This window comes from Hyla sarda, chromosome 6 (genome assembly GCF_029499605.1).
Source record: "Hyla sarda isolate aHylSar1 chromosome 6, aHylSar1.hap1, whole genome shotgun sequence".
NCBI lineage: Eukaryota > Metazoa > Chordata > Amphibia > Anura > Hylidae > Hyla > Hyla sarda.
Window position 1 is genome coordinate 4,250,034 of NC_079194.1, and position 26,091 is coordinate 4,276,124.

At 44.0% G+C, this 26,091-nt stretch overlaps 1 protein-coding gene across 1 annotated transcript in view; it reads left to right on the forward strand.

Moving 5' to 3' along the window:
* LOC130275293 (uncharacterized) overlaps nucleotides 1-26,091 on the forward strand; it is a 97,421-nt gene that overhangs the window by 65,390 nt on the left and 5,940 nt on the right. The window contains exons 4-5 of the mRNA XM_056523107.1: nucleotides 5,862-5,954; nucleotides 15,154-15,308. Of these exons, the coding sequence (XP_056379082.1) occupies nucleotides 5,862-5,954; nucleotides 15,154-15,308 (248 nt within the window). The remainder of the gene's footprint in view (nucleotides 1-5,861; nucleotides 5,955-15,153; nucleotides 15,309-26,091) is intronic.

Below are 26,091 nucleotides of genomic sequence, written 5' to 3' on the forward strand. Positions count from 1 at the left end.
CCCATGCAAGTATATAGGACTTCCAGAACCTTCCTCCAAGCCCTGCATCTTCTGGTGAGTGTGTCAGTCATGCCACACCCCTCCCACATGCCACACCCCTCCCACATGCCACACCCCTCCCACATGCCACACCCTCACCTAAAAGGTCAGGATATGAGGTCGGAAGAAAAGGTCAGGATATGAGGACAAAAGTTTCCTCTTTTGTTGCTTTTTTCTCCCCCATAAAGATTTGGTAGGAAAAACCAGACAACGCTGGGTAGTCATCTAGTGATATATACTGCATATATACAGTGGCCCCATGAGCCGTATTTTTTACCAGTACTACTTTTGTGCAGTTTTGACACTTTGATCACTTTTTACAGACTTTTTGGGGGATCTGATGTCACCAAAAAACAGCAATTTTAGCGTTTACATTTTTTATTTTTTTTTGCATGTATGCACTTGACTGTGTGGGATCAGAAATAAATAAGTTATGTTTAATACTTGGACCGTTCTACATGTTCAAATATGTTTATTTTTTTTTAAATGTTTAATTTGGAAAAAGTGGTGATTTTAATTGTTATTTCTATTTGTCAAATACTTTGATTTTTAAACTATATTTAGCCCTTTCCCTGGGGTCATTGATAAGCAATCATTCGCATAACATTAATCTATTAGATCGGTGCTCTACTGATCAAGATCAATAGCTGAGTTATGGCAGCAAGGCCTAGCTATGGTCTCTGGCTGCCCTGACAGCCAATCGGAACCCTGCGATGACATGTGGGGGTGCTGATTGGACAACAAGATGTGTGATGAAAACTTTTCAAATGCCATAATCTCTATTGATCATGTAATTTAAACAGTTAAATGAGCAGCATCGGAGTGATCTCATTAGTAGCTGGCTTGACCCAAGAGCATGCACCCTACTCCCTCCCTTTTCTAGCTACCTCTGTGGTGCCCCCTTCTGACAGCAGGTGACGGCACATGAGGTGACTAATTTAAATGGACTCCTAGCAGGAGCGACCCGGCCTGCCCCTTATTTACTAGCAATCTATTTCCTCTAGAGCAGTGGTCTTCAACCTGTGGACTCCAGATGTTGGGAAAACTACAACTCCCAGCATGCCCGGACAGCCATTAGCTGTCCGGGCATGCTGGGCGTTGTAGTTTTGCAACATCTGGAGGTCTTCAGGTTGGAGACCACTGCTCTAGAGGCTTGCACAGGTTTTCTTTTGCACCAATTGCAATAAGTATGGGGTCCTCATGGGCGGGGCTCCCTCTCCCCACAAGTCCCATAGCAGTCTCATGGACGGCCTCTGTGGTATCTTTACTACACAATAAAGAGATGTTCACGTACAGGGGCTACAATGTGTTGCAGACTGTCTTTTACATTTAAATGACATTTACAGGAATCTATTTGCTTTGCTGCTGAAATTAACCTGATCAGATAAAGGAAATAGATTTTCAGTGTAAGACAATTCTGCAACAAATATGTATATATGTATATATATATATATATATATATATATATATATATATATATGTATATATAACATCCACAGCACTCCAAGTAGAAAATAAAGGCGATTTATTCTCCCATAATGATACAACGTTTCACCGGTCTCACACCGGCTTTTTCAAGCATGCTTGAAAAAGCCGGTGTGAGACCAGTGAAACGCTGTATCACTATGGGAGAATAAATCACCTTTATTTTCTACTTGGAGTGCTGCGGATGTTTTCTCTACATATACCAGACTGACAGAACGTGACCAGGGCTGTGCCGTCGGCACCCAAATACACTTCTTGCAAAATACAGAGTAATGCTGCTCACCCAACTTCTGGAGTGTGTATATATATAATATATATATATATATATATATATATATATATATATATATATTTATATATATATATATATATAAAACCAAAAAGGTTTGTAGCACTACGTAGCCAACCCCAGATTTGGTGCCAGCGTCCTTAGCCCCGATCAAAGTCCATTAGATACATACATAAAAGGATGTTGCAGCACTCTCCAAAATAGTGAAAACTTTTTTTTTCACTATTTTGGAGAGTGCTGCAACATCTTTTTATGTAATATATATATATATATATATATATATATATATATATATATATAATATAGATATATAAAATATAAATAAAATAATATAAATAAGCCCAAATCTATAGACCAGGTTGTTATCCAAATGGGTGAAAGTCTCTCTGCACAGGCCTGGACTTTATAGGTGTTCAGTATTTCAATGTACTTGTGAAGGTTTTAGCGCACAGATCTCTGTATTCCCTCGCTGGCCACTCTCTTTGGCTGCAAGAGTAATTATATGCTGGAGCATCAAGAAAGAATAAAAAGAAGTCTGCAAGATGCTTTCCTTGCACAATGGTAAATGCTTTATTATACTTAAAGGGAACCTGTATTATGTTGTAGAGCAGGAGGAGCTGAGCAGATGATATATACAATAAAGTACAATCTGCAGGTAACATGTTATAGAGCAGGAGGAGCTGAGCAGATGATATATACAATACAGTACAATCTGCAGGTATCATGTTATAGAGCAGGAGGAGCTGAGCAGATGATATATACAAAACAGTACAATCTGCAGGTATCATGTTATAGAGCAGGAGGAGCTGAGCAGATTATATATACAATACAGTACAATCTGCAGGTATCATGTTATAGAGCAGGAGGAGCTGAGCAGATGATATATACAATAAAGTACAATCTGCAGGTAACATGTTATAGAGCAGGAGGAGCTGAGCAGATTATATATACAATACAGTACAATCTGCAGGTAACATGTTATAGAGCAGGAGGAGCTGAGCAGATGATATATACAAAACAGTACAATCTGCAGGTATCATGTTATAGAGCAGGAGGAGCTGAGCAGATGATATATACAATACAGTACAATCTGCAGGTATCATGTTATAGAGCAGGAGGAGCTGAGCAGATGATATATACAATACAGTACAATCTGCAGGTAACATGTTATAGAGCAGGAGGAGCTGAGCAGATAATATATACAATACAGTACAATCTGCAGGTATCATGTTGTAGAGCAGGAGGAGCTGAGCAGATGATATATACAAAACAGTACAATCTGCAGGTATCATGTTATAGAGTAGGAGGAGCTGAGCAGATTGTATATACAATACAATCTGCAGGTATCATGTTATAGAGCAGGAGGAGCTGAGCAGATGATATATACAATAAAGTACAATCTGCAGGTAACATGTTATAGAGCAGGAGGAGCTGAGCAGATTATATATACAATACAGTACAATCTGCAGGTAACATGTTATAGAGCAGGAGGAGCTGAGCAGATGATATATACAAAACAGTACAATCTGCAGGTATCATGTTATAGAGCAGGAGGAGCTGAGCAGATTATATATACAATACAGTACAATCTGCAGGTATCATGTTATAGAGCAGGAGGAGCTGAGCAGATTATATATACAATACAGTACAATCTGCAGGTATCATGTTATAGAGCAGGAGGAGCTGAGCAGATGATATATACAATACAGTACAATCTGCAGGTATCATGTTATAGAGCAGGAGGAACTGAGCAGATGATATATACAATACAGTACAATCTGCAGGTATCATGTTATAGAGCAGGAGGAGCTGAGCAGATGATATATACAATAAAGTACAATCTGCAGGTAACATGTTATAGAGCAGGAGGAGCTGAGCAGATGATATATACAATACAGTACAATCTGCAGGTAACATGTTATAGAGCAGGAGGAGCTGAGCAGATGATATATACAAAACAGTACAATCTGCAGGTATCATGTTATAGAGCAGGAGGAGCTGAGCAGATTATATATACAATACAGTACAATCTGCAGGTATCATCTTATAGAGCAGGAGGAGCTGAGCAGATTATATATACAATACAGTACAATCTGCAGGTATCATGTTATAGAGCAGGAGAAGCTGAGCAGATGATATATACAATACAGTACAATCTGCAGGTATCATGTTATAGAGCAGGAGGAGCTGAGCAGATGATATATACAATACAGTACAATCTGCAGGTAACATGTTATAGAGCAGGAGGAGCTGAGCAGATGATATATACAATACAGTACAATCTGCAGGTATCATGTTATAGAGCAGGAGGAGCTGAGCAGATGATATATACAATACAGTACAATCTGCAGGTATCATGTTATAGAGCAGGAGGAGCTGAGCGGATGATATATACAATACAGTACAATCTGCAGGTAACATGTTATAGAGCAGGAGGAACTGAGCGGATGATATATACAATACAGTACAATCTGCAGGTAACATGTTATAGAGCAGGAGAAGCTGAGCAGATGATATATACAATACAGTACAATCTGCAGGTATCATGTTATAGAGCAGGAGGAGCTGAGCAGATGATATATACAATACAGTACAATCTGCAGGTATCATGTTATAGAGTAGGAGGAGCTGAGCAGATGATATATACAATACAGTACAATCTGCAGGTATCATGTTATAGAGTAGGAGGAGCTGAGCAGATGATATATACAATACAGTACAATCTGCAGGTATCATGTTATAGAGCAGGAGGAGCTGAGCAGATGATATATACAATACAGTACAATCTGCAGGTAACATGTTATAGAGCAGGAGGAGCTGAGCAGATGATATATACAATACAGTACAATCTGCAGGTATCATGTTATAGAGCAGGAGGAGCTGAGCAGATGATATATACAATACAGTACAATCTGCAGGTATCATGTTATAGAGCAGGAGGAGCTGAGCGGATGATATATACAATACAGTACAATCTGCAGGTAACATGTTATAGAGCAGGAGGAACTGAGCGGATGATATATACAATACAGTACAATCTGCAGGTAACATGTTATAGAGCAGGAGGAGCTGAGCAGATGATATATACAATACAGTACAATCTGCAGGTATCATGTTATAGAGCAGGAGGAGCTGAGCAGATGATATATACAATACAGTACAATCTGCAGGTATCATGTTATAGAGTAGGAGGAGCTGAGCAGATGATATATACAATACAGTACAATCTGCAGGTATCATGTTATAGAGCAGGAGGAGCTGAGCAGATGATATATACAATGCAGTACAATCTGCAGGTAACATGTTATAGAGCAAGAGGAGCTGAGCAGATGATATATACAATACAGTACAATCTGCAGGTATCATGTTATAGAGTAGGAGGAGCTGAGCAGATGATATATACAATACAGTACAATCTGCAGGTATCATGTTATAGAGCAGGAGGAGCTGAGCAGATGATATATACAATACAGTACAATCTGCAGGTAACATGTTATAGAGCAGGAGGAGCTGAGCAGATGATATATGCAATACAGTACAATCTGCAGGTATCATGTTATAGAGCAGGAGGAGCTGAGCAGATGATATATACAATACAGTACAATCTGCAGGTATCATGTTATAGAGCAGGAGGAGCTGAGCAGATGATATATACAATACAGTACATTCTTCAGGTAATATATAGCTTTGTGAAATGTATGGGTTCTAGGCTTGGGAGTCCAGTGGGCGGTTCTACTCAGTGATAACAATCACCCACTGGACTTCAAAACCATGAAGAAAAAGACATTTAAATGAATAAAATTCAGGATACGCTGAATCTTCTTCCACGTTCCTGTTGTGCTCCTTCTGCTCAATAACATTACTCTGACCAATCAGATTGCTTGTTTAACATAAGAGGATCCCTTTAGAAAATAGTTATATATATTTTTTTGGAACTTTTGAATTAAGTAAAAAAAGGTAATAAATATGTTTACACATTTATCTACTGGGATGTAAATATTTATGCAGAACAATTAACAATCCTTTGTTCCTCACTGATTCTCTGTAGGATATTTGGGGGTTTCCTGCTTTTCATCCGTATCCTATGAAGACCCAGCAGAGCGGTCCGAGCTCCTCAAGGGGCCAAACGAGGAATGAGAAGGTGGGGTCCGTGTCAACTGATCTACTCAATATGATCTGTCTAGAAGGATTGATACAGTACATATTCAAGACAAAATGTATACAGGGTGGTATTTACAGGGTGGAGGGGGAGGAGCAGGACATGGACCTTCTCCTATTGGTGCTGTTCAGATATCTTTAATACTCCACCCCCTAGGAGCCGTAAAAGATGAACCTTTAGTCTTACTTGACCTACTTCTTACTTTAACTACTTTAAGACAGATATATATCTGTATACTGCTGCTATCTCTATGGGATCAGGATATATAGTAGTTATACATCCCCCAGCTCTATCTGTATACTGCTGCTATCTCTATGGAATCAGGGTATATAGTAGTTATAAATTCCCCAGCTCTATCTGTATACTGCTGCTATCTCTATGGAATCAGGATATATTTAGTAGTTATACATCTCCCAGCTCTATCTCTATACTGCTGCTATGTCTATGGGGTCAGTTTGTATAGTAGTTATACACCTTCCCTATAGCTCTATCTATTTACTGCAGCTGCTATCTCTATGGAATCAGTATATATACCATGGTAGTTATACACCTTCCCTCCAGCTCTATCTGTATACTGCTGCTATCTCAATGGGATCAGGATATATAGTAGTTATACACCTCCCCTCCAGCTCTATCTGTATACTGCTGCTATCTCTATGGGATCAGGATATATAGTAGCTATACACCTCCCCTCCAGCTCTATCTGTATAATGCTGCTATCTTTATGAGATAAGGATATATAGTAGCTATACACCTCCCCTCCAGCTCTATCTGTATACTGCTAATATCTCTATGGGATCACGATATAAAGTAGTTATACACATCCCCTCCAGCTCTATCTGTATACTGCTGCTGCTATCTCTATGGGATCAAGATATATAGTAGTTATACACCTCCCCTCCAGCTCTATCTGTATACTGCTGCTGCTATCTCTATGGGATCAGGATATATAGTAGTTATACACCTCCCCTCCAGCTCTATATACTGCTGCTGTTATCTCTATGGGATTAGAATATATAGTAGTTATACACCTCCCGGCTCCAGCTCTATATACTGCTGCTATTATCTCTATGGGATCAGAATATATAGTAGTTATACACCTCCCCTCCAGCTTTATCTGTATACTGCTGCTGCTATCTCTATGGGATCAAGATATATAGTAGTTAAACACCTCCCCTCCAGCTCTATCTGTATACTGCTGCTATCTCTATGGGATCAAGATATATAGTAGTTATACACCTCCCCTCCAGCTCTATCTGTATACTGCTGCTTCTATCTCTATGGGATCAGGATATCTACAGTTATACACCTTCCCTGTTGTTGTGTTTTCACAATCCTCAGAAAAACAGAATCAGAGTGGTTTAATACCTGGGTGTTCAGTGTGGTGTCCGCCCGGCACAGGTTACTTGTAGGGGGGGGGGGGGGGTCACCTTTTTGTTTAAATCAACTGGTGCCAGAAAGTTAAACAGATTTGTAACTTACTTCTTAAAAAAAAAAAAAATCTTAATCCTTCCAGTACTTATCAGCTGCTGTTATGATCCACAGGAAGTTCTTTTCTTTTTAAATTTCCTTTCTGTCTGACCACAGTGCTCTCTGTTGACACCTCTGTCCATTTTAGGAACTGTCCAGAGTAGGAGCAAATCCCCATTGAAAACCTCTCCTGCTCTGGACAGTTCCTAAAATGAACAGAGGTGTCAGCAGAGAGCACTGTGGTCAGGCAGAAAGGAAATTCAAAAAGAAAAGAACTTCCTATCGATCATAACAGCAGTTGATAAGTACTGGAAGGATTAAGATTTTTTTAATAGATGTAATTTACAAATCTGTTTAACTTTCTGGCACCAGTTGAATTAAAAAAGTTTTACCCCTTTAAAGTTGTGGTAAGTGGAGGGGGATGAATAGTGTGGACTACTGTGACTCGGATACTCGACTGGCTGGTGAAGGTTCATGATACCTGGAGTGTGGTATAAACTGGTGTGTGAAAATGTTGGTGGTAGTAGTCCTGCAGATCCAGTTCACTCACCACTGCTCTAAAGTAAGTAGTCATCGGTATCGGGAAATAACTCCTCCCATGCAGGGACTTTGGGGAACCAATTCTTGAGACAAGGTTACTCTGGTGCACTGAACGTAGTGAGAAGCCACAGTCGCAGTTTACTTGAGATGCTGGGACTTGCAGTGCTTGTGAAGACACTCTAGACTGACCTGACTCAGGACTGACACGGACTGGTGACACTTGGCAGGAGATGGCTGACACAAGCTGGATTCTTCACAGACAGAGTATCCTTTGTAATGCTTACCTCCAGGGAGGCCACAAGGGATAGGTGTTGCCCGGAGGATTCCCACACCCTGATCCAAGTCTGCTATGGGGCCCGTCAGACATATGCTATTCTCCCGAAAGCTTTTAGCTTTTCTGAGACAAATTGACTTTACCCTGGGTGGCGGGATCTGCATGAAAGAGGTTCACCTACGCTGGAACAGGTGACAGGTGGACAATACTTGAGGCCTACTCCCATGAGGGACGAGAGCAGGAGACTGTAGCTGGGGTCATTCCTTAACTCTGGCTCGAGCTGGACTGCTCTAACTTAGGGCCCCTCCCTGTTTTATGAGACTAGGGCGGAGGAAGGATAGAATCAACCTGATTGGTTATTGCTTTGGCTACTCACTAGTTCTTTACAGTGGAAAAACATTTAACTCTTACAGAGCAGTTAAAGGCACAGTAGCATTAACCCCTTAACGACAATGGACGTAAGTGTGAGTCCTGATGTGCTGGTACTTTGTGCGCCAGGACGTACATTTATGTCCTGTACATGTACATGCACGGCAGGTCCCAGCCGCTATCAGCAGCACGTGACCCGCCAGTAATGGCGGACAATACAGATCACAGCATCTGCGGCAGTGTGGCGATTGTAGTGGCTGTTCTAATCATCTGTGGCACAGCCACAGGGACATGGTTAGCCAAGATGGCGGATGGAGGTCCCCTCGCTTTCCCGGGGTCTTCTGCTCTGATCTGCCTTCCAGCAGACCACTGAAGAAGATCACCGATAACACTGATCAGTGCTATACCTGTGCTCGGCAGTGAACAGTATTAGCAATCTGATGATTGCTATATATAGTCCCCTATGGGGATATAGAGAGTTAGAAATAAAAGTTAAAAAAATAAACTAAAAAAAATGTGAAAAAGACCCTCCCTCAATAAAAATTTTAATCATCCTTTCCCTAATTTCCTTAAAAAGCCTAAAAAATAATAATAATTAATAAAAATATTTGGTTTTACCGCATGCGTAAATGTCCAATCTATGAAAATATAATGTTAATGGTCTTATATGGTAAACAGCGTAAACGTAAAAACTAAAATAAATGATCAAGAATTGCTGCTTTTTGGTCACATCACATTTCCCAAAGCGCTTAAAAAAGGTCGCATTTACACAAAAGTGGTACTAAAAAAAAACAACAGATCATGGCGCTAAAAAATGATCCTTCATACAGCCCCGTTCACAGAAAAATGGAAAAGTTAGAGGTGGTCAAAATAGGGCGATATTAAACATCCTAATTTTGTATAAAAAAAAAAATTTTAGATTTTTTTAAATCAGTACAATAATAGTAACGTATGCAAAAAAATTGAATGCAGAATAAAGAAAACATGTAAGTTTTACCGTAAGGTGTACAGCGTCAAAACGAAACCCTCCAAAATTTGTGGTTTTCATTTACATTTCCTCAGGGCTGCCATCAGGGGGGTACAGCCAGTACCCCAGTAAGGGGCACGGGCTGCCACAGGAGCCCGGGCCCCAGCTGCACCCCCCCCCCCCCCTGCGGCAGCCCCAGCACAGAAGCAGAAGACTGCTGTCTCCTGATTCTGTACGTACATTACGCGGAGAGCATACGCAATATACGTGTACAGGCTGCGTAGACTACAGTGGTCCCTCAACATACGATGGGAATCCGTTCCAAATGAACCATTGTTTGTTGTGGGATCCGTGCAATGTAAAGTATAGGACAGTGGTCTACAACCTGCGGACCTCCAGATGTTGCAAAACTACAACACCAAGAATGCCCGGACAGCCGTTGGCTGTCCGGGCATGCTGGGAATTGTACTTTTGCAACATCTGGAGGTCCGCAGGTTGAAGACCACTCGTATTGGAGGTTATACTCACCTGTCCCCGCCGCTCCGGACCGTCACCGCTCGTCACCGCTGCCATGGATGTTGCCGTCCATCGCTGTCGCCGCGTCCCCGGGGTGTCCCCGACGCTCCAGCAAGGCCTCTGCTTCCCCGGCATCCTCACTCTGTCGCCGCCATCACGTGGCTACGCACACCGCTCCTATTGGATGACGGGACGGCGTGCGCAGCGATGTGATGACGATGATGGAGAGCGCTGACGATGCAGGGGATCCCGAAGAGGACGCGCCGGAGCCCCGAGGACAGGTAAGTGATCGTCAGCGGACCACACGGGGCACCGTAAACGGCTATCCGGGGGCAGCTGGAGGCACAATCTAGTGGGGCCACTACCTGCTGGGGGCATCTCCTACCTGGGGGCACTACCTGCTGGGGGCATCACCTATCTGGGGGCACTGTTATTGGAGGCACTATTTAGTGGGGGCACTACCTGCTGGGGGCATCTCCTACCTGGGAGCACTATTACTGGAGGCCTTATCTATTCGGGGCACGATCTACCTACAACCTACCTGGGGGCATTATTACTAGTGGCCCTATCTATTAGGGACACTATCTAGTAGTGGCCCAACCTACCCGTTGGCTGTCCGGGTATGCTGGATGTTGTAGTTTTGCAGCAGCTTGAGGCACCCGGGTTGGAAAACCCTACTATAGAAGCTGACCCCCCTCTCAGAATATCGCACCCATGTCGCCCCCTATTTCTCGTCTCCTATAAATGTGGAATTACAATCTCTTTGAAGATCAGAACGAGTTTATGGAAATGTAGCGGTATAAACTGCGCTACGACAATAACGGGTAAAATCGCCTTAATGACAGAAACCCAGAGAATGTTGAATATTTCATCTAAATACAAGTAAATGCACAAACGCCATGTTTTGGTGATGTAAATGAAAGATTAATATCCTGAAAGGGATGTAAAATATTCATGAAAACATCTCGGCGGACAGATAATATGCCCAAGCACATGTATAGAGAAGAGATGAGAAAAGTCTGGGGGGGGGGGAGGGGTCATGTCCATCACTGTGCAGAAGGTTTACCATGGGCTCCAACACTGGAGTCTACACATACAGGGCTTGGCTGCCAGCACAGAGCCCTGTTGAAATCTTGTGTATGTGTAATGCTTGCACCTGGCCAGGTCTTGCATGTTGCTCTCTCTGAGGAGTTATAGACCAATCAGCAGCTGAGGAGGGGTATTTCATGCTTAGTTCTGTTGGTTTCAGTTCAGACGTTTTACTTTGTTTTAGCCTTTGTAGTTCTAACCCGTTGTTTAGCTTTAAGGCTAGTCCTGCTTGTCTTGTGATCTGTCTGTACTTGTTAGGATTAATTCTGTTTAGTTTGTATTTATATCTGTGACCTGTATCTTGACTCGTATTGAGAACCGTTTGTGTTTTGTACTTCACTACGGTAAAGGTCTTGATCAATTGCTTCTTGCTTTGCCCCTACACCGGGTGTTGTTTCATTATGTTTAGTCATGTGTGATCCAGAACCTGTGTATCCTGCTCTGTATAGAATCCTGACTTGTATTCAGTCCTGTTTGGTTTTGAACTTATCCATGATATAGGTCTTGATCCATTGCTCCATGCATTGCCCCTTTACCTGGTGTTGTTTTACTATGGTTATTCTTGTGTTATCCTGTAATTGTGTATCCTGATCTGTATAGGTGCTGATCCATTGCTTTGCCCCTTGTATTTCTGTGTTTAGTCTTATGTGATCACTGTGTTCTGACTTCAGTTACCTGTTCACTCACCTTTATTTCTTCCTCTATATCCTCCAGGTAACCTGTTTTGCCAATACTCTCATTCCTGCTTAATTACTTTGCCTTAAAATATAATCCTGATTTCTTGTCTGCTTGTTCTAGCTAGTTAACTCTTTGTATTCTGACCGGTATCCCGACCTCCATACTGTAATGTCCGTGTTTGGGTATTTTCTTCTTTGGGGCCTGTGCGGACATTCCATTTATGTCTGAACCGTTTCTGTGTTAATTTCTCTCTGGTAATGCAAGAGTTAATGCTTCCAGCCCTTCAGCTCTGGGAGGGTATGTAAGATTCTTCAGGTGCGGCTCTGTTACTCTGTCCATGTTTCTTTTAATCTGACCATGGTTATCTGTCCTGTCTATGATTTTATCCTGCTTTGTTCAGTACTTTATCTGGTTTTAATATTCTTGCATTGCATATATTTACTGTTCCTTGTCTAGACCCGCCCATGTTCAGCTATTATTCAGTTTTGCCTGAGTTTTAAGAATATTAGTCCGTGTTCACATTATGCCTTTGTATCAGTCCTGTTTGACCTTGTTGGATCCTTGATCTCCTAGGATAGAATCCTGTTCCAAGCTTTGTGCTAATCCGTCTATCTAGGAGTATGTTTGAATCTGTGCCTGTGTATATTTATATTCTGCATTTCGTACTTTGGGTTCTGTTCAGACATGCTGTTATTGATATCTGATCCATCGCTTTGCCCCTTGTATTTTTTTCTGTGTGTGTGTATAAATATATATATATATTTGTGTCTGACAAAAGTGCTCTCTGCTGACATCTCTGTCTGTCTCGGGAACTGCACAGAGTAGAAGAGGTTTGCTATGGGGATTTGCTTCTACTCTGGACAGTTCCCGAGACAGGTGTCATCAGAGAGCATTTAGACAGAAAAGAACAACTCAACTTCAGCAGCTCATAAGTACTGAAAGGATTAAGATTTCTGGAGCCAGTATATTTTTTATTTTTTTTCCTGGATAACCCCTTTAAGACCACTCACTGCTCTATTATGATGATGTTTTAGGAAGTCCATTATGTCTGATCAGTTTTCCTGTGTATTAGATTTATGTCTTGTATAGTGTATAGATTGCAGTCTTTCTTGCTTTCCCTTCATTCCTGAATTTATCTGAATTTATTATTATTGTTCATATCTTTTCTTGTTCTTATTTTCATATCTGCCGTTTTCCTAGGTTCCGGTTTAGTACTGCATGTCCTTGTGCTATATCCTGCTTGTATAGTCTTGTCCGTTGCTTTATATATGTGTTTGTTGCTTTTGTAGTATTCATGTATTTTGATTATAGTTCTCTTTGTTTGCTATTACGTTAACCTCTTATGTTCCTGACTTGTTTCCCGACATGTACTGCCCTTAGTTTTGTTTGACTTGACTCCCATGCACTTTAGCGCAGCATAGGGACTGTCTTCGTGGTTGTCGATCCATTGATGGGCAGTAGGAAGGGTCAGCAGTTTTGGGGACATTTAGGGCTCACTTAACTCCCTGCTGCCCCCTTTCATGACATGTACAGTTTTGCTTATTGGCGCCAAGTTGGGGATCCACTGTATCGGCTGGATTTGCAGGTATGGAGGGAAAGTGATTCTGCCCTATATGACAGCATGTATATGAATCAGGTCAAGATGAGTGGAATCCGTTCCAGGTTCGGGGCACTACAGTGCCTTAGGAAAGCCTCCTTGACTCTTGGCTGATAAAAGAGGTTTTCTAGGCATTTAAAGGGGTATTCCAGGAAAAAAACTTTTTTTTATTTTTATTTTTTTATATCAACTGGCTCCAGAAAGTTAAACAGATATGTAAATTACTTCTATTTAAAAAAATCTTAAAGGGGTACTCCGGTGAAAACCTTTTTTCTTTTAAATCAACTGGTGGCAGAAAGTTAAACATATTTGTAAATTACTTCTATTAAAAAATCTTAATCCTTCCAGTACTTATTAGCTGCTGAATGCTACAGAGGAAATTCCTTTCTTTTTGGAACACTGATGACAATATGAGCACAGTGCTCTCTGCTGACATCTCTGTCCATTTTAGCAACCGTGCATAGCAGATGTATGCTAAGGGCAGCATGGTGGCTCAGTGGTTCGCACTGCTGCCTTGCAGTGCTGGGGACTTGGGTTCAAATCCCACTAAGGACAACAATAAATAAAGCATTATTATTATTATTATTATAACGTCAGCAGAGAGCACTGTGCTCCTGATGTCATCAGAGAGCATTCCAAAAAGAAAAGAATTCCCTCTGTAGTATTCAGCAGCTAATAAGTACAGGAAGGATTAAGATTTTTTAATAGAAGTAATTTACAAATATGTTTAACTTTCTGCCACCAGTTGATTTAAAAGAAAAAAGGTTTTCACCGGAGTACCTCTTTAATCCTTCCAATAATTATCAGCTGCTGAAGTTGACTTTTCTGTCTGGCAACAGTGCTCTCTGCTGACATCTCTGCTTGTCTCGGGAACTGCACAGAGTAGAAGAGATTTACTATGGGGATTTGCCTCTACTCTGGATAGTTCCCGAGACACGTGTCATCAGAGAGCAATTAGACAGAAAAAACAACTCAACTTCAGCAGCTCATAAGTACTGAAAGGATTAAAACAATTTTAAAAGAAGTTATTTACAAATCGGTTTAACTTTCTGGAGCCAGATGATATATAATATTTTTTTTTTCCTGGATAACCCCCTTAAGACCACGCACTGCGCTATTATTATAATGTTTTATTAAGTCTATTATGTCTCCTGGCACAACCGTCTACCCAACACTGTCAGCAGGTTATATCTGTACGTTCTGCTGACAGATTCACTTTAGGACCATGGCCACGTTTACTATTGGATTCCTATGTACAATTGGTAGGAAAAGATCAGGGGAAAATGCGCCACAGTTTGCCTAATTTCTCCGATCATTCCGCTACTTTTATTTTTTTAATTTTTTTAATTTATTTTTTTTTTTTTCAATCCCACTGATTTATGAAATTGTTTGCCCTGTTTTTGGCGAAATCCAGGCTGTAATATTTCACTTTTATTAGGGAAATTACACATTTTGGTGCATTTTCGCACCCTTTCACACACATTTCCAGTGCACCAAAGCTTTTTAGACAGGTGAAAACACATGGATACATATAAGGGAAAAATGGTAAAGTAAATCATTATGTACATGGGGGGGGGGGAGGGGGATATTTAAAATGACCCCCGTGTGTTTATGGAATTATTAGAACTTTTAATATTTTCAGAAAATGTAACTTTATTTATTTATTTATTTTTTTTATAAGAGAAATCTGTCCGCACCCGAACTACATTCTTCTGAAGGCCGGAGACCGACATCTGTTAGAAGTAAAGATCTGGGGCCTATAGGAAGCCCGGTCACTGTAGGGTTAATGCTGAGCGCCATAAGGAACCGCCTCAAACCGGATCACGTCACTGACAGGTGAGTCACGATGTATGTGAAGAGATCAGCGGGACACGAGCGTCTCCGACTGGACAGGAGGGATCTTATTTACATTTATTTATTTTTATTTTTTTAAGCAAAAAAAACAAAACAATATTATTATAATTTTTTTAAATTATTTTCTTGTATTTTGCCTTTTCTCCATATCCCCATTTTTTTCTCTTTTTTTCCTTTTCTCCTCTGTCCCGTCTTGTTGTGTACAATATATTTATTAATATATCTTTATATGATCTCAGAACAATTATTGGGTGTTACATTTTAGCTTGTAATATATGTTTCGGACACTTCTGCGGCCAGTGGTTGGTTGAGCGCCAATGTGACGGATCGACCCCTAGTACCTTGGAGGGAGAAGAAAAAGTGTACGGCGGGAGTGCCCCTTTAACCTGGAGGCATCAGCAGTGGCCGAGGGAAAACAATAAGAAAATACAGTAAATATCCAATAAATTTGGTGCAATGCAAATACACAAATCCCTAACTCAAATCTCCGCAGAATCTTTCTCTAGAGCAGTGTTTCCCAACCAGGGCGCCTCCAGCTGTTGCAAAACTACAACTCCCAGCATGCCCGGACAGCCGTCGGCTGTCCGGGCATGCTGGGATTTGTAGTTTTGCAACAGCTGGAGGCGCCCTGTTTGGGAAACACTGCTCTATAGAAATGATGCATTATATTGATTCCTATGACGTTGTTGTTTATTTCCTTTTATGATTCTTTGACCTCCCCATGCCCCGCCCCTCGTTCCCTCTATATTATGCAGATAACCTCTATACTGTCCTTCATGTCCTCCTGTCTGCTCCTTGTCATTTCTGTCTGGTTTGCAGCGGTTGCTTTTCCTCGTGGATATAGATCCGGGATCCTGATGTCCTCTGCGGCCAATAGACAGACACATTGTGTACTGGAAAGAGTAATATCCCAAACTACATGTTCTGCTGCAATGTATGAGGCTACATACAAAGGGGCCAAAGGGGGAACATCATGAAGACTTGTGGAGGCTTATACGCCATTTATGCTGCTGTGGGAGACCCAGGACCCATCGGAGGTATCTTATTAACCCTCCCCCATTGTAGGTATCTCAATAGCCACCCATCGGAGGTATCTCGGTATCACCTATTGGATGTATCTCAGAAGTACCCATTGGAGGTATTTTATTAACCCTCCCCATTGTAGGTATCTCGGTAGCACCCATCGGAGGTATCTCAGTAGCCCCCCCCCATCGGAGGTATCTCGATAGTCCCCCCCCCCATCGGAGGTATCTCGGTAGCCCCCCCCCATCGGAGGTATCTCGGTAGTCGTAGCCCCCCCCCATCGGAGGTATCTCGGTAGCCCCCCCCATCGGAGATATCTCGGTAGTCCCCCCCCATCGGAGGTATCTCGGTAGCCCCCCCCCCCATCGGAGGTATCTCGGTAGCCCCCCCCATCGGAGGTATCTCGGTAGTCTCCCCCCCCCCCCCCCCATCGGAGGTATCTCGGTAGCTCCCCCCCCATCGGAGGTATCTCGGTAGCTCCCCCCCCATCGGAGGTATCTCGGTAGCTCCCCCCCCATCGGAGGTATCTCGGTAGCTCCCCCCCCATCGGAGGTATCTCGGTAGCTCCCCCCCCATCGGAGGTATCTCGGTAGCTCCCCCCCCATCGGAGGTATCTCGGTAGCCCCCCCCCATCGGAGGTATCTCGGTAGCCCCCCCCCCATCGGAGGTATCTCGGTAGCCCCCCCCCCCATCGGAGGTATCTCGGTAGCCCCCCCCCATCGGAGGTATCTCGGTAGCCCCCCCCCCATCGGAGGTATCTCGGTAGCCCCCCCCATCGGAGGTATCTCGGTAGCCCCCCCCCCCCATCGGAGGTATCTCAATAGCCCCCCCATCGGAGGTATTTCGGTAGCCCCCCCCCCATCGGAGGTATCTCATTAGCAGCATAGGTTTGCTATGGGGATTTTCTCCTGCTCTGGACAGTTCCTGATACGGACATCAGGTGTCAGCAGAGAGCACTGTGGACAAGACAAAAAAGAAATGCAAAAAGAAAAGAATTTCCTCTGTCGCTTACAGCTGCTAAAAAGTACTGGAAAGGTAAAGATTTTTTAATAGAAGTAATTTACAAATCTGTTTAACTTTCTGGCACCAGTTGATTTAAAAAAAAAAAAGTTTTCCACCCAAGTACCCCTTTAATATTGCTGGGTTCCCCTATAATCTGTCCCTATAAGCTGCAGTGAATTATCTTCAGCCGTGATCCATATTGGCTCCAATTACTCTGATTTTGTAGATAAATCATGAGGCTCAATATATTTCCACCGTCTCTTCGCATTTCATCCGCTATAAGAAATAGACGAGTAAATTTCGACTTTCTGACAAACCTCTTGATGCACCTGAGCCGACAGTATCACAAGCGCCAACTTTCTGTCTCACAGACGCCGAATTATTCTCCACAAATGTTCCCTGAAGAGATTTTCATGTGTTGGTTTTACTTCAGGAAACACAACTCAATTCTCTTAAACATAATGGAGCCGTGAAAAGCCGAAATCTAGAAGAATCTCCAAAAACACCAGACGGTAAAGGTGAAGGGTTCCTGGAGGATTCTGAAGGGAGATTCTCGGTTCAGATAAATGTTTTTACTTTCTAGGATTAAACTATGGATCATCCCCTCCCCCCCCCCTAATGTTTAATTCATCATCAGTTTCCATAAATAATAAAACATTAAACAGGTTTCCAATATTCCTCAGGATCTCTGCTTGCTGTCAGTCATGAATCTTCATTGTTTACTTCACATGACATCATTCCTGGTCATATGACCTCTAAGAACTGTACCAAGCTTTGGCTTAAGGTTAGGCTAGGGTTAGTTTTGGGCTAGGGTAAGATTAGGGATGGGGTTAGGGTAAAGGTAGGAGTAAGATAGGGTTAGGGTAAAGTTGGGTTAAGAGTAGCGTTAGGGTTAGTTTTGGGTAAGGGTAGGGTTAGTATAAGGATGTGGTTAGGGTAAGTTTTGGTTTAGGCAAGGTAAGGGTTAGTCTACTGTTAGGGTAAGGCTAGGTTTAACACTCTTAATGTTAGAGTTTGGAAGGGGTTCCATACAGATCTACGAGACCTGATTTGTCATATACAACTTTTCTGGATAATTGTGGCACTTTCTAATCCGAATCTGTCAGCTGCTACAGGGAGAGGTATTAGCAGTAGAGAGGGAAGTGCTCATGGGTGTATAGGCCGAGGTATTAGCAGTAGAGAGGGAAGTGCTCATGGGTGTATAGGCCAAGGTATTAGCAGTAGAGGGAAGTGTTCATGTGTGTGATAGGAGAGGTATTAGCAGTAGAGGGAAGTGTTCATGTGTGTGATAGGAGAGGTATTAGCAGTAGAAGAAAGTTCTCAGGGTTGTATAGGGAGAGGTATAAGAAGCAGAAGGAAGCGATCATGTGTGTATAAAGAGAGGTATTAGCAGTAGAGGGAAGTGCTCATGTGTGTATAGAGAGATGTATTAAAAGTAGAGAGGGAAGTGCTCATGTGTGTGTATAAGGAGAGGTATTAGCAGTAGAGGGAAGTGTTCATGGATATATAGAGAGAGGTATTAGCAGTAGAGAGGGAAGTGCTCATGTGTGTATAGAGAGGTATTAGAAGTAGAGGTAAGTGCTCATGAGTGTATAGGGAGAGGTATTAGCAGTAGAGGGAAGTGCTCCTGGATGTATAGAGAGAGGTATTAGCAGTAGAGGGGAGTGCTCCTGCATGTATATAGAAAGATATTATCAGTAGAAGGAAGTTCTCATGAGTGTATGTATAGGGATATTTATTAGCAGGAGAGAGAGAGAGTCCCCTTATGGGTGTTTAAGGAGAGGTATTAGCAGTAGAGGGAAGTGTTCATGGGTGTATAGAGAGAAGTATTAGCAGTAGAGGGAAGTTCTCATTAGTGTATAGGAAGAGGTATTAGCAGTAGAAGAAAGTGCTCTTGGGTGTATAGGGAGAGGTAATAGCAGTAGAGGTATGTACTCATGAGTGTATAGGGAAAGGTATTAGCAGTTGAAAGAGGGAGGTGCTCATGGGTGTATAGGGAGAGGTATTAGTAGTTAAAAGAGGGAGGTGCTCATGCCGCTGTACTGAGCACTGGTGATATCTCACTTAGAGGACATAGAGGGCATAGTGTTATAGAGAGGACATAGTGTTATATATAGAGAGGACATAGTGTTATATATAGAGGACATAGTGTTATATATAGAGGACATAGTGTTATGTATAGAGGACATAGTGTTATATAGAGGTCATAGTGTTATATATATATAGAGGACATTGTGTTATATATATATATATAGAGGACATAGTGTTATATAGAGGACATAGTGTTATATAGAGGACATAGTGTTATATAGAGGACATAGTGTTATATATAGAGGACATAGTGTCATATATAGAGGACATAATGTCATATATAGAGGACATAGTATTATATAGAGGACATAGTGTTATATATATAGAGGACATAGTGTTGTGTTATATATAGAGGACATAGTGTTATATAGAGGACATAGTGTTATATAGAGAGGAAGGTTTCTGCAGTAATGAGGAAGTATTTCTTTACTGGGATAGTAGTGGGTGCATGGAATAGCCTTCCTGCAGAACTAGTAGCCGCATATACAGTAAAGGAGTGTATGGGATAGTTACTACAATTAATATATATCTGTCTATCAAGGGGTGAGAGGACACAGCAGACCCTAGACCACACCCCTTTGACACTTGAATGGCACATAAAAGTGCTTTCTTCCGCGGAACAAAGACTTAGACTTCAAAGACTTAGGAACAAAGACTTAGTATTCAAAGCTATTATCTTATCGTCTTCTAAATTACTATGCCGGGGCTTAATGCGCAATTTCCATTTGACAGATTCGCTTTGGAAGAGGACCGCTGGCCAACCCCCCCAAAAATTAAGATTTTACAGTCATTAAATATAATAGGGTTCTCTGATCCCACCCCTTCTCACAGTTTCTGTTCCTGAGATATGAGGGTTTATAGTTTGACAATTCAGGGAATCAGTCAGATGGGTGAGGACCTCATTTTAATTATGGAGTGAATATCAGGTGATATAATTATATGATCCCGCCTATCACACCTCAGACTGTATAATCCCGCCCCTCCCATCACACCATTATTAAAACTAAGCCCCGCCCATCTGACTGATTCCCGGAATTGTCAAACTATAAACCCTCATATCTCAGGAACAGAAGGGGGGGTGGGGGCATATCAAGGAACTGTAAGAAGCATTGTAATTAGGAAACTGTAGGAAGGTGTTTGATCAGGGCACCTGCTAGACATCTTATCCTGCTGGGGTCCCCCTTGATCTCCCGCAGCGATCTCCCACCGGGTTCCTGTGGCAGTGGTTGTGATGTTACGGCCACGCCCCTCATGTCGTCACGTCACACACCCTCCATTTAGGTCTATGGGATGGGGCGTGTGGGACGTCACGAGGGGGCGTGACTATGACGACACCATCACGGCCTACGGCTTCGAGCATTCTGAACAAAGTGTTCAGAACGTTGGAGCACTGGAGTACCCCTTTAGAGATGTGTGCCCGCCGCTGGACCGGCACTCGCTGCACCCGTTGTTCGTTTAGAGCATTGGGTTCAGCACTGGAGGCTCGTGATGTAACGACCACGCCCCCTCAAAGCAAGTCTACGGGAGGGGGTGTGATGTCACGAGCCTCCGCCCTGCATCGCCAGTCATCTGGCACGGAGCAAAATTTGCTCCGTGCACCGGATGTCTTATGTGCTGCAGCTGAGATCGCGGGGTCCCCAGCAGTGGGACCCCCATGATCAGACATCTTATCACCTATCCTTTGGTAGGGATAAGATGTCTAGGGGCAGAGAACCCCTTTAATGGTAATGCAATAAACATTTTTCGATTGGTCACATGTCCTTGGACCACCCATTCGAGTAGACCACTTGGTTTCTCACGGATCCTTATCATCCAATTTCTTTATTAAACCCAAATTTATAATTTAATCTTTTGGCAAAGATCTCAGCAATCGGGTCAGCGAAGGTAAATTCTCCATTAGATAAATCGGCTTTATTCGTGAAAGTTTCGGTGTCTGCATAGTGGTCCGCGTCATTGATGGGAATTTATGGGAGTTCTGCTCTGAAGGTGAGGACTTGAGGAAAGATTAGTAAAATGGATTAGAATGTTCTGTAATAATTCTAGAGCCAAACTGAGAATAATTGGAAATGTGTCGAAGGATTTATTAATGAGGACAGGGACTGGGCACGGATCTTATCTCATCCCCCTTCTTTTTGCATTATTCATAGTCTTTGGCTAAAAAGGAAGGAAAATAATATAAAATACTATAAAATAATATAATATAAAATACTATAACGTAATATATAATATTATGAAATACTATAAAATAATATAAAACACTATAAAATAATAATGTAATATACAATATTATAAAATACTATAAAATAAATAGTATACATAGAGGGGCGTGGCCAGCTATGTTAGGAAGCAGACGCAGGGTCCCAGAGCTCCGTCCTTACGGCCGTCATAACGGGGGCTTTAACCTGCTTTCATGGGCTCACGACGATTGAGGAAAAGGGGACAGACATCGGGGATACCACAGTCCGCGGGCACGACGATATCCCATTATTTTGGACCCCAACAAGCGCTCGTGGAGTCGCCGAACAAGATGCCCGTCCAGTCCAAGATGGCGCGGAAAGCGCCGGCAGTCCGGACTCCCGCCCTTCACCACCAGCTACTAGGCAGCGCAGGGCCAGCATGGGAGCAGTGCAGATGGAGATCTCCCACCCGACACCCGTTAATCAGCCAAATCGGACACAGCACAAACCCTCCCTGGCTACCTTACCAGCCAGGGACTCTCCTCCAGTGCAGCAGCAGCGGGGACAGGAAGTGATGCGGCACGTCTGCCTGCTGGATCGCCTCGGGACACAGGCTCTACTGATGCGCCCCCACCAGAGGTTGCGGAGGTCAGTTACACAGTGCCTCCTGGTCCCCAGTCACCTGGGACTCCAGCACTGCCGCCATCCCCCAGCTCCTTCAGTGACGGGGCTCAGTCTCCATCACAGAGCCTGCCTTCACTCTTCAGAAGCCCTCAGGGATCGCCCTCCCCTGACCCCTCACTTAGCCCCTCAGCTGCCTACCAGGGGCTAAGGGTACTTATGAAACCCCAGGCCCCCTGGTATGCTGGCAACTTGGGGGGTCCGTCTGCTCAGGAAAGTGTGCACCTATCCTCCTCTCTCCCTCCGCCTGCTCAAGCTGTGGCCCTACTGAAAGGACACCGTGAACTACAAGTGCTTTTAGCGTTGCTCCCCACCAAATCTGACATATCCGCCATGGCCTCAGACCTAAAATATGCATGGCGTCAGGACTTGCAGCCTGTAAAACAAGATGTGTCTGACCTGCAGGAGAGGGTTAAGGCCCTGGAGGACTTTCAGGGTAATGCACTTGTCACAATGAAAGAAATGCAGACTGCTCTAAACGCTCAAACCTCCACCCATCATGCCTTAGCAGACCACCTGGACGATGTGGAGAATAGGAACCGCAGGAACAACGTACACATACGTGGTCTACCGGAGGCAACCAGAGCTCAAGATCTTCTCCACATGGTCGTAGGGATTTTCAATCTACTCCTGGGTTGTCCACCTGATACCCATATAGAGATAGACCGGGTGCATAGGGCATTGCGAGTGCCCAGCGCTGACCCAGCTCACCCGCGTGATGTTATCTGCCGTATCCATCGCTATACCCTGAAAGAGCAAAAAGTGCGGCAGAGGGGGAATGTTGACTTTGACGGTGCTGTTCTGCAATTGTATCCAGACCTGTCGAGACGTACTCTGCGGCAGAGAGCCCTCTTACGACCCCTGCTTGGACTCTTACAAGAAAGGCATATCCCCTATAGATGGGGTTTCCCATTTGCCCTACATGTCACCGCGGGGGATGTGGCCGCCTCCCTCCGACACCCTGGAGATCTGCCCTCATTCCTCTCACTTTTGGGACTTCCTTCACTGACTCTCCCAGACTGGGTGGCCTACTTGAGGGATCCTTATGCTCCTCCTCCGGCGCTGAGGGCCTCTCAGAGGTCCGCAACCAGACGGCCCATGCCTGGAGGCCCACTCCCGCAGAGGCAAAGGCGACAACCTCCCTGAACGAGGACATAGAGACTTAACATCCAGTGCCGATTTGCAGGGCTTCACCGGAGCACCTCCAAAGATTGTATTCCATTCTCCCCTATGATGCTGACATGACCTGTGTGATGTCCCCATCCGAGTCACACTCTGGGCGAACTACTTTGTACCGCAGATCCCACCCGCCCTCTTATAGCCCCTAGCTAGTTTACTTGCACCCTCCCCCGTGCCAAGCAATAAGCTGAGCTCCTCTGTGAGCCCTTTCATTTGCGCACCAAAGGCTGCTGTTGGGCGGACTTGCCCTGCATGTAATCTCAGACTCCCTGCTACTTACACGGGTGTCTGTTCCCTAGGACTAGACCACATTCGTCCCCCCCCCCCTCCACTTAGGGTTGGTTGGCTACTTACACCTGATTGGCAGTTGCCCTAGTCTGCCTTTAGAATCTACTCGCAAGTACACTTGCTTTTTTTCTTTATAGGTTGTTGTACTTACCCCCTTTTTTTTTCTCTTCTCCCCCCCCCCTTACCCTCCCCCCCTCTTTTTCCTCCCTCTCCTTTTCTAGGCGCCCGTAGCTCCTGCGTCTCCGCTAGACCTCTGCACGTCCTGCTCTAGACCCACACGCCGATTCCTCGATGGCTGATTTGAAGGTAACCACACTAAATGTTCAGGGCTTTAATATTCCAGAGAAGAGGTCACAAATTCTATATCATTTACACAAACAGAAAACTAAGATAGTATGTCTCCAGGAGACTCATTTTAAGTCAGGTCACATTCCGGGAAGCCTCGGTCGCTACTTTCCTACTTGGTTTCATAGTACAAATTCAGAGTCCCGCTCAAAAGGGGTCTCCATTGGTTTCCACCGCACCCTCCCCTTTCACGTGCTGGATGTGAAGATTTACCCGAATGCTCGCTATCTCTTCGTAAAAGGGTAAATTTTGGCCCAGGTGGTGACGGTAGCAACTGTCTACGCTCCTAATAGTGCTCAAGTGCCATTCTTGTTGAGGACGCTGGAGGACTTGGACTCATTCACACAGGGCATGCTGGTGCTGGGGGGAGACCTCAACTTGCCACTCCAGCCATTGTTGGACACTTCTACACGGCATTCAGCTATCCCCTACCGACAACTAAGCTGCGATCTCTTCTGCACTCGTTGCAGCTGTGTGACGTGTGGCGTCTCCAACATGCCCAGGATAGGGACTACACCCATTATTCCACCCCCCACAATTCCTACAGTAGACTGGACTATGTCTTCCTCCCAAACTTTTATCTTCCCAGGGTTTCCTCCACCCAAATTGGTAACGTATTCCTATCCGACCATGCCCCTGTTTCCTGCACAATTCATATGCCTTCACTTAACAAACCTCAATTTAACTGGCGACTTAATCAATCATTACTGCAGGACTCACTATGTTTGACGGCCTTAAAGACAGCGATCGCTAATTTCCGGGCCGACCATGCTTCAGACGAGACGCCATTGCCGACACAGTGGGATCTAAAGTGTGCTCAGAGGGATCTTGATTGGACATGGTGCTCGCCTGAAGAGAGGAGAAGTCGGAAAAGTTGAGGCGCCTCTTTGTGACGCTGAGCTCCCTGGAGGCCCTACATAAAGGATCCCAGCAGGAATCCAGAGACTTGATCAAAACACGCCATGATATATGTAAACTGCTAAAAGACAAATACAAATATTACAGGCAACACTGTTCCAAAGCCTTTTATGAATGGGGTAACAAGCCAGGGAAATACTTAGAGCAGCGCCCTATGTCCCATCCATAACCTCACCTAGGACTGGTAAAACTTACCTTACTAACAAAATTTTATCTGCCTTTGAGCATTACTACAGAGAACTGTACAATCTCCCGCCCCCAGTCCCGTCCGCTCCTCACCTTCCACCCCTGCCCTCCCTGACCGATTACATGACCCAAACTGCCCTCCTGCGATTGACAGAGACAGACCTCACGCTGTTGGAAGCTCCTTTCACAGAGGAGGAACTGTCTGTGGCTATTACTAATTTGCCCTTGGGTAAGAGTCCAGGCCCGGATGGATACACCGCCCAAATTCTATAAAACGTTTAAGGATGGCCTGCTTCCCCTCCTCTGTGAAACCTTCAATAGCATTCCCCCGGGCTCTGGTTTCCCTACCGAGTCTCTGAGTGCCCACATTACAGTAATACCCAAGGACGGCAAGGACCCCAATCTGTGTGGCAGTTATCGACCGATTTCGTTGCTGAACGTTGGTACCAAGCTGTTTGCTAAATTGCTGGCTGACCGACTGGCACAGGTTCTCGGCCCCCTGGTCCACCCAGATCAATCAGGCTTCATTAAAACGAGAGAGACACGAGACAACACTGTTCGAGCGTTCTCGATCATTCACCATGCCAAATTGAGCCGTCAGCCACTGATGCTACTATCACTTGATGCCGAGAAGGCATTTGAATGGGTGGACTGGGGGTTTCTGAGGGCCACTCTCACACAGATAGGCTTAGGCCCAATAATGTTGGGGAGGGTTATGGCGCTCTACAGGGACCCACAAGCTAGAGTGAGGGTTAACGGCTCCCTCTCCTCGCCAATCCCCATCCTTAACGGCACGAGGCGGGGGTGCCCTCTCTCCCCACTGCTCTATGTGTTATGCATGGAACATCTGCTGACCACGCTCCGAGCGGACCCAT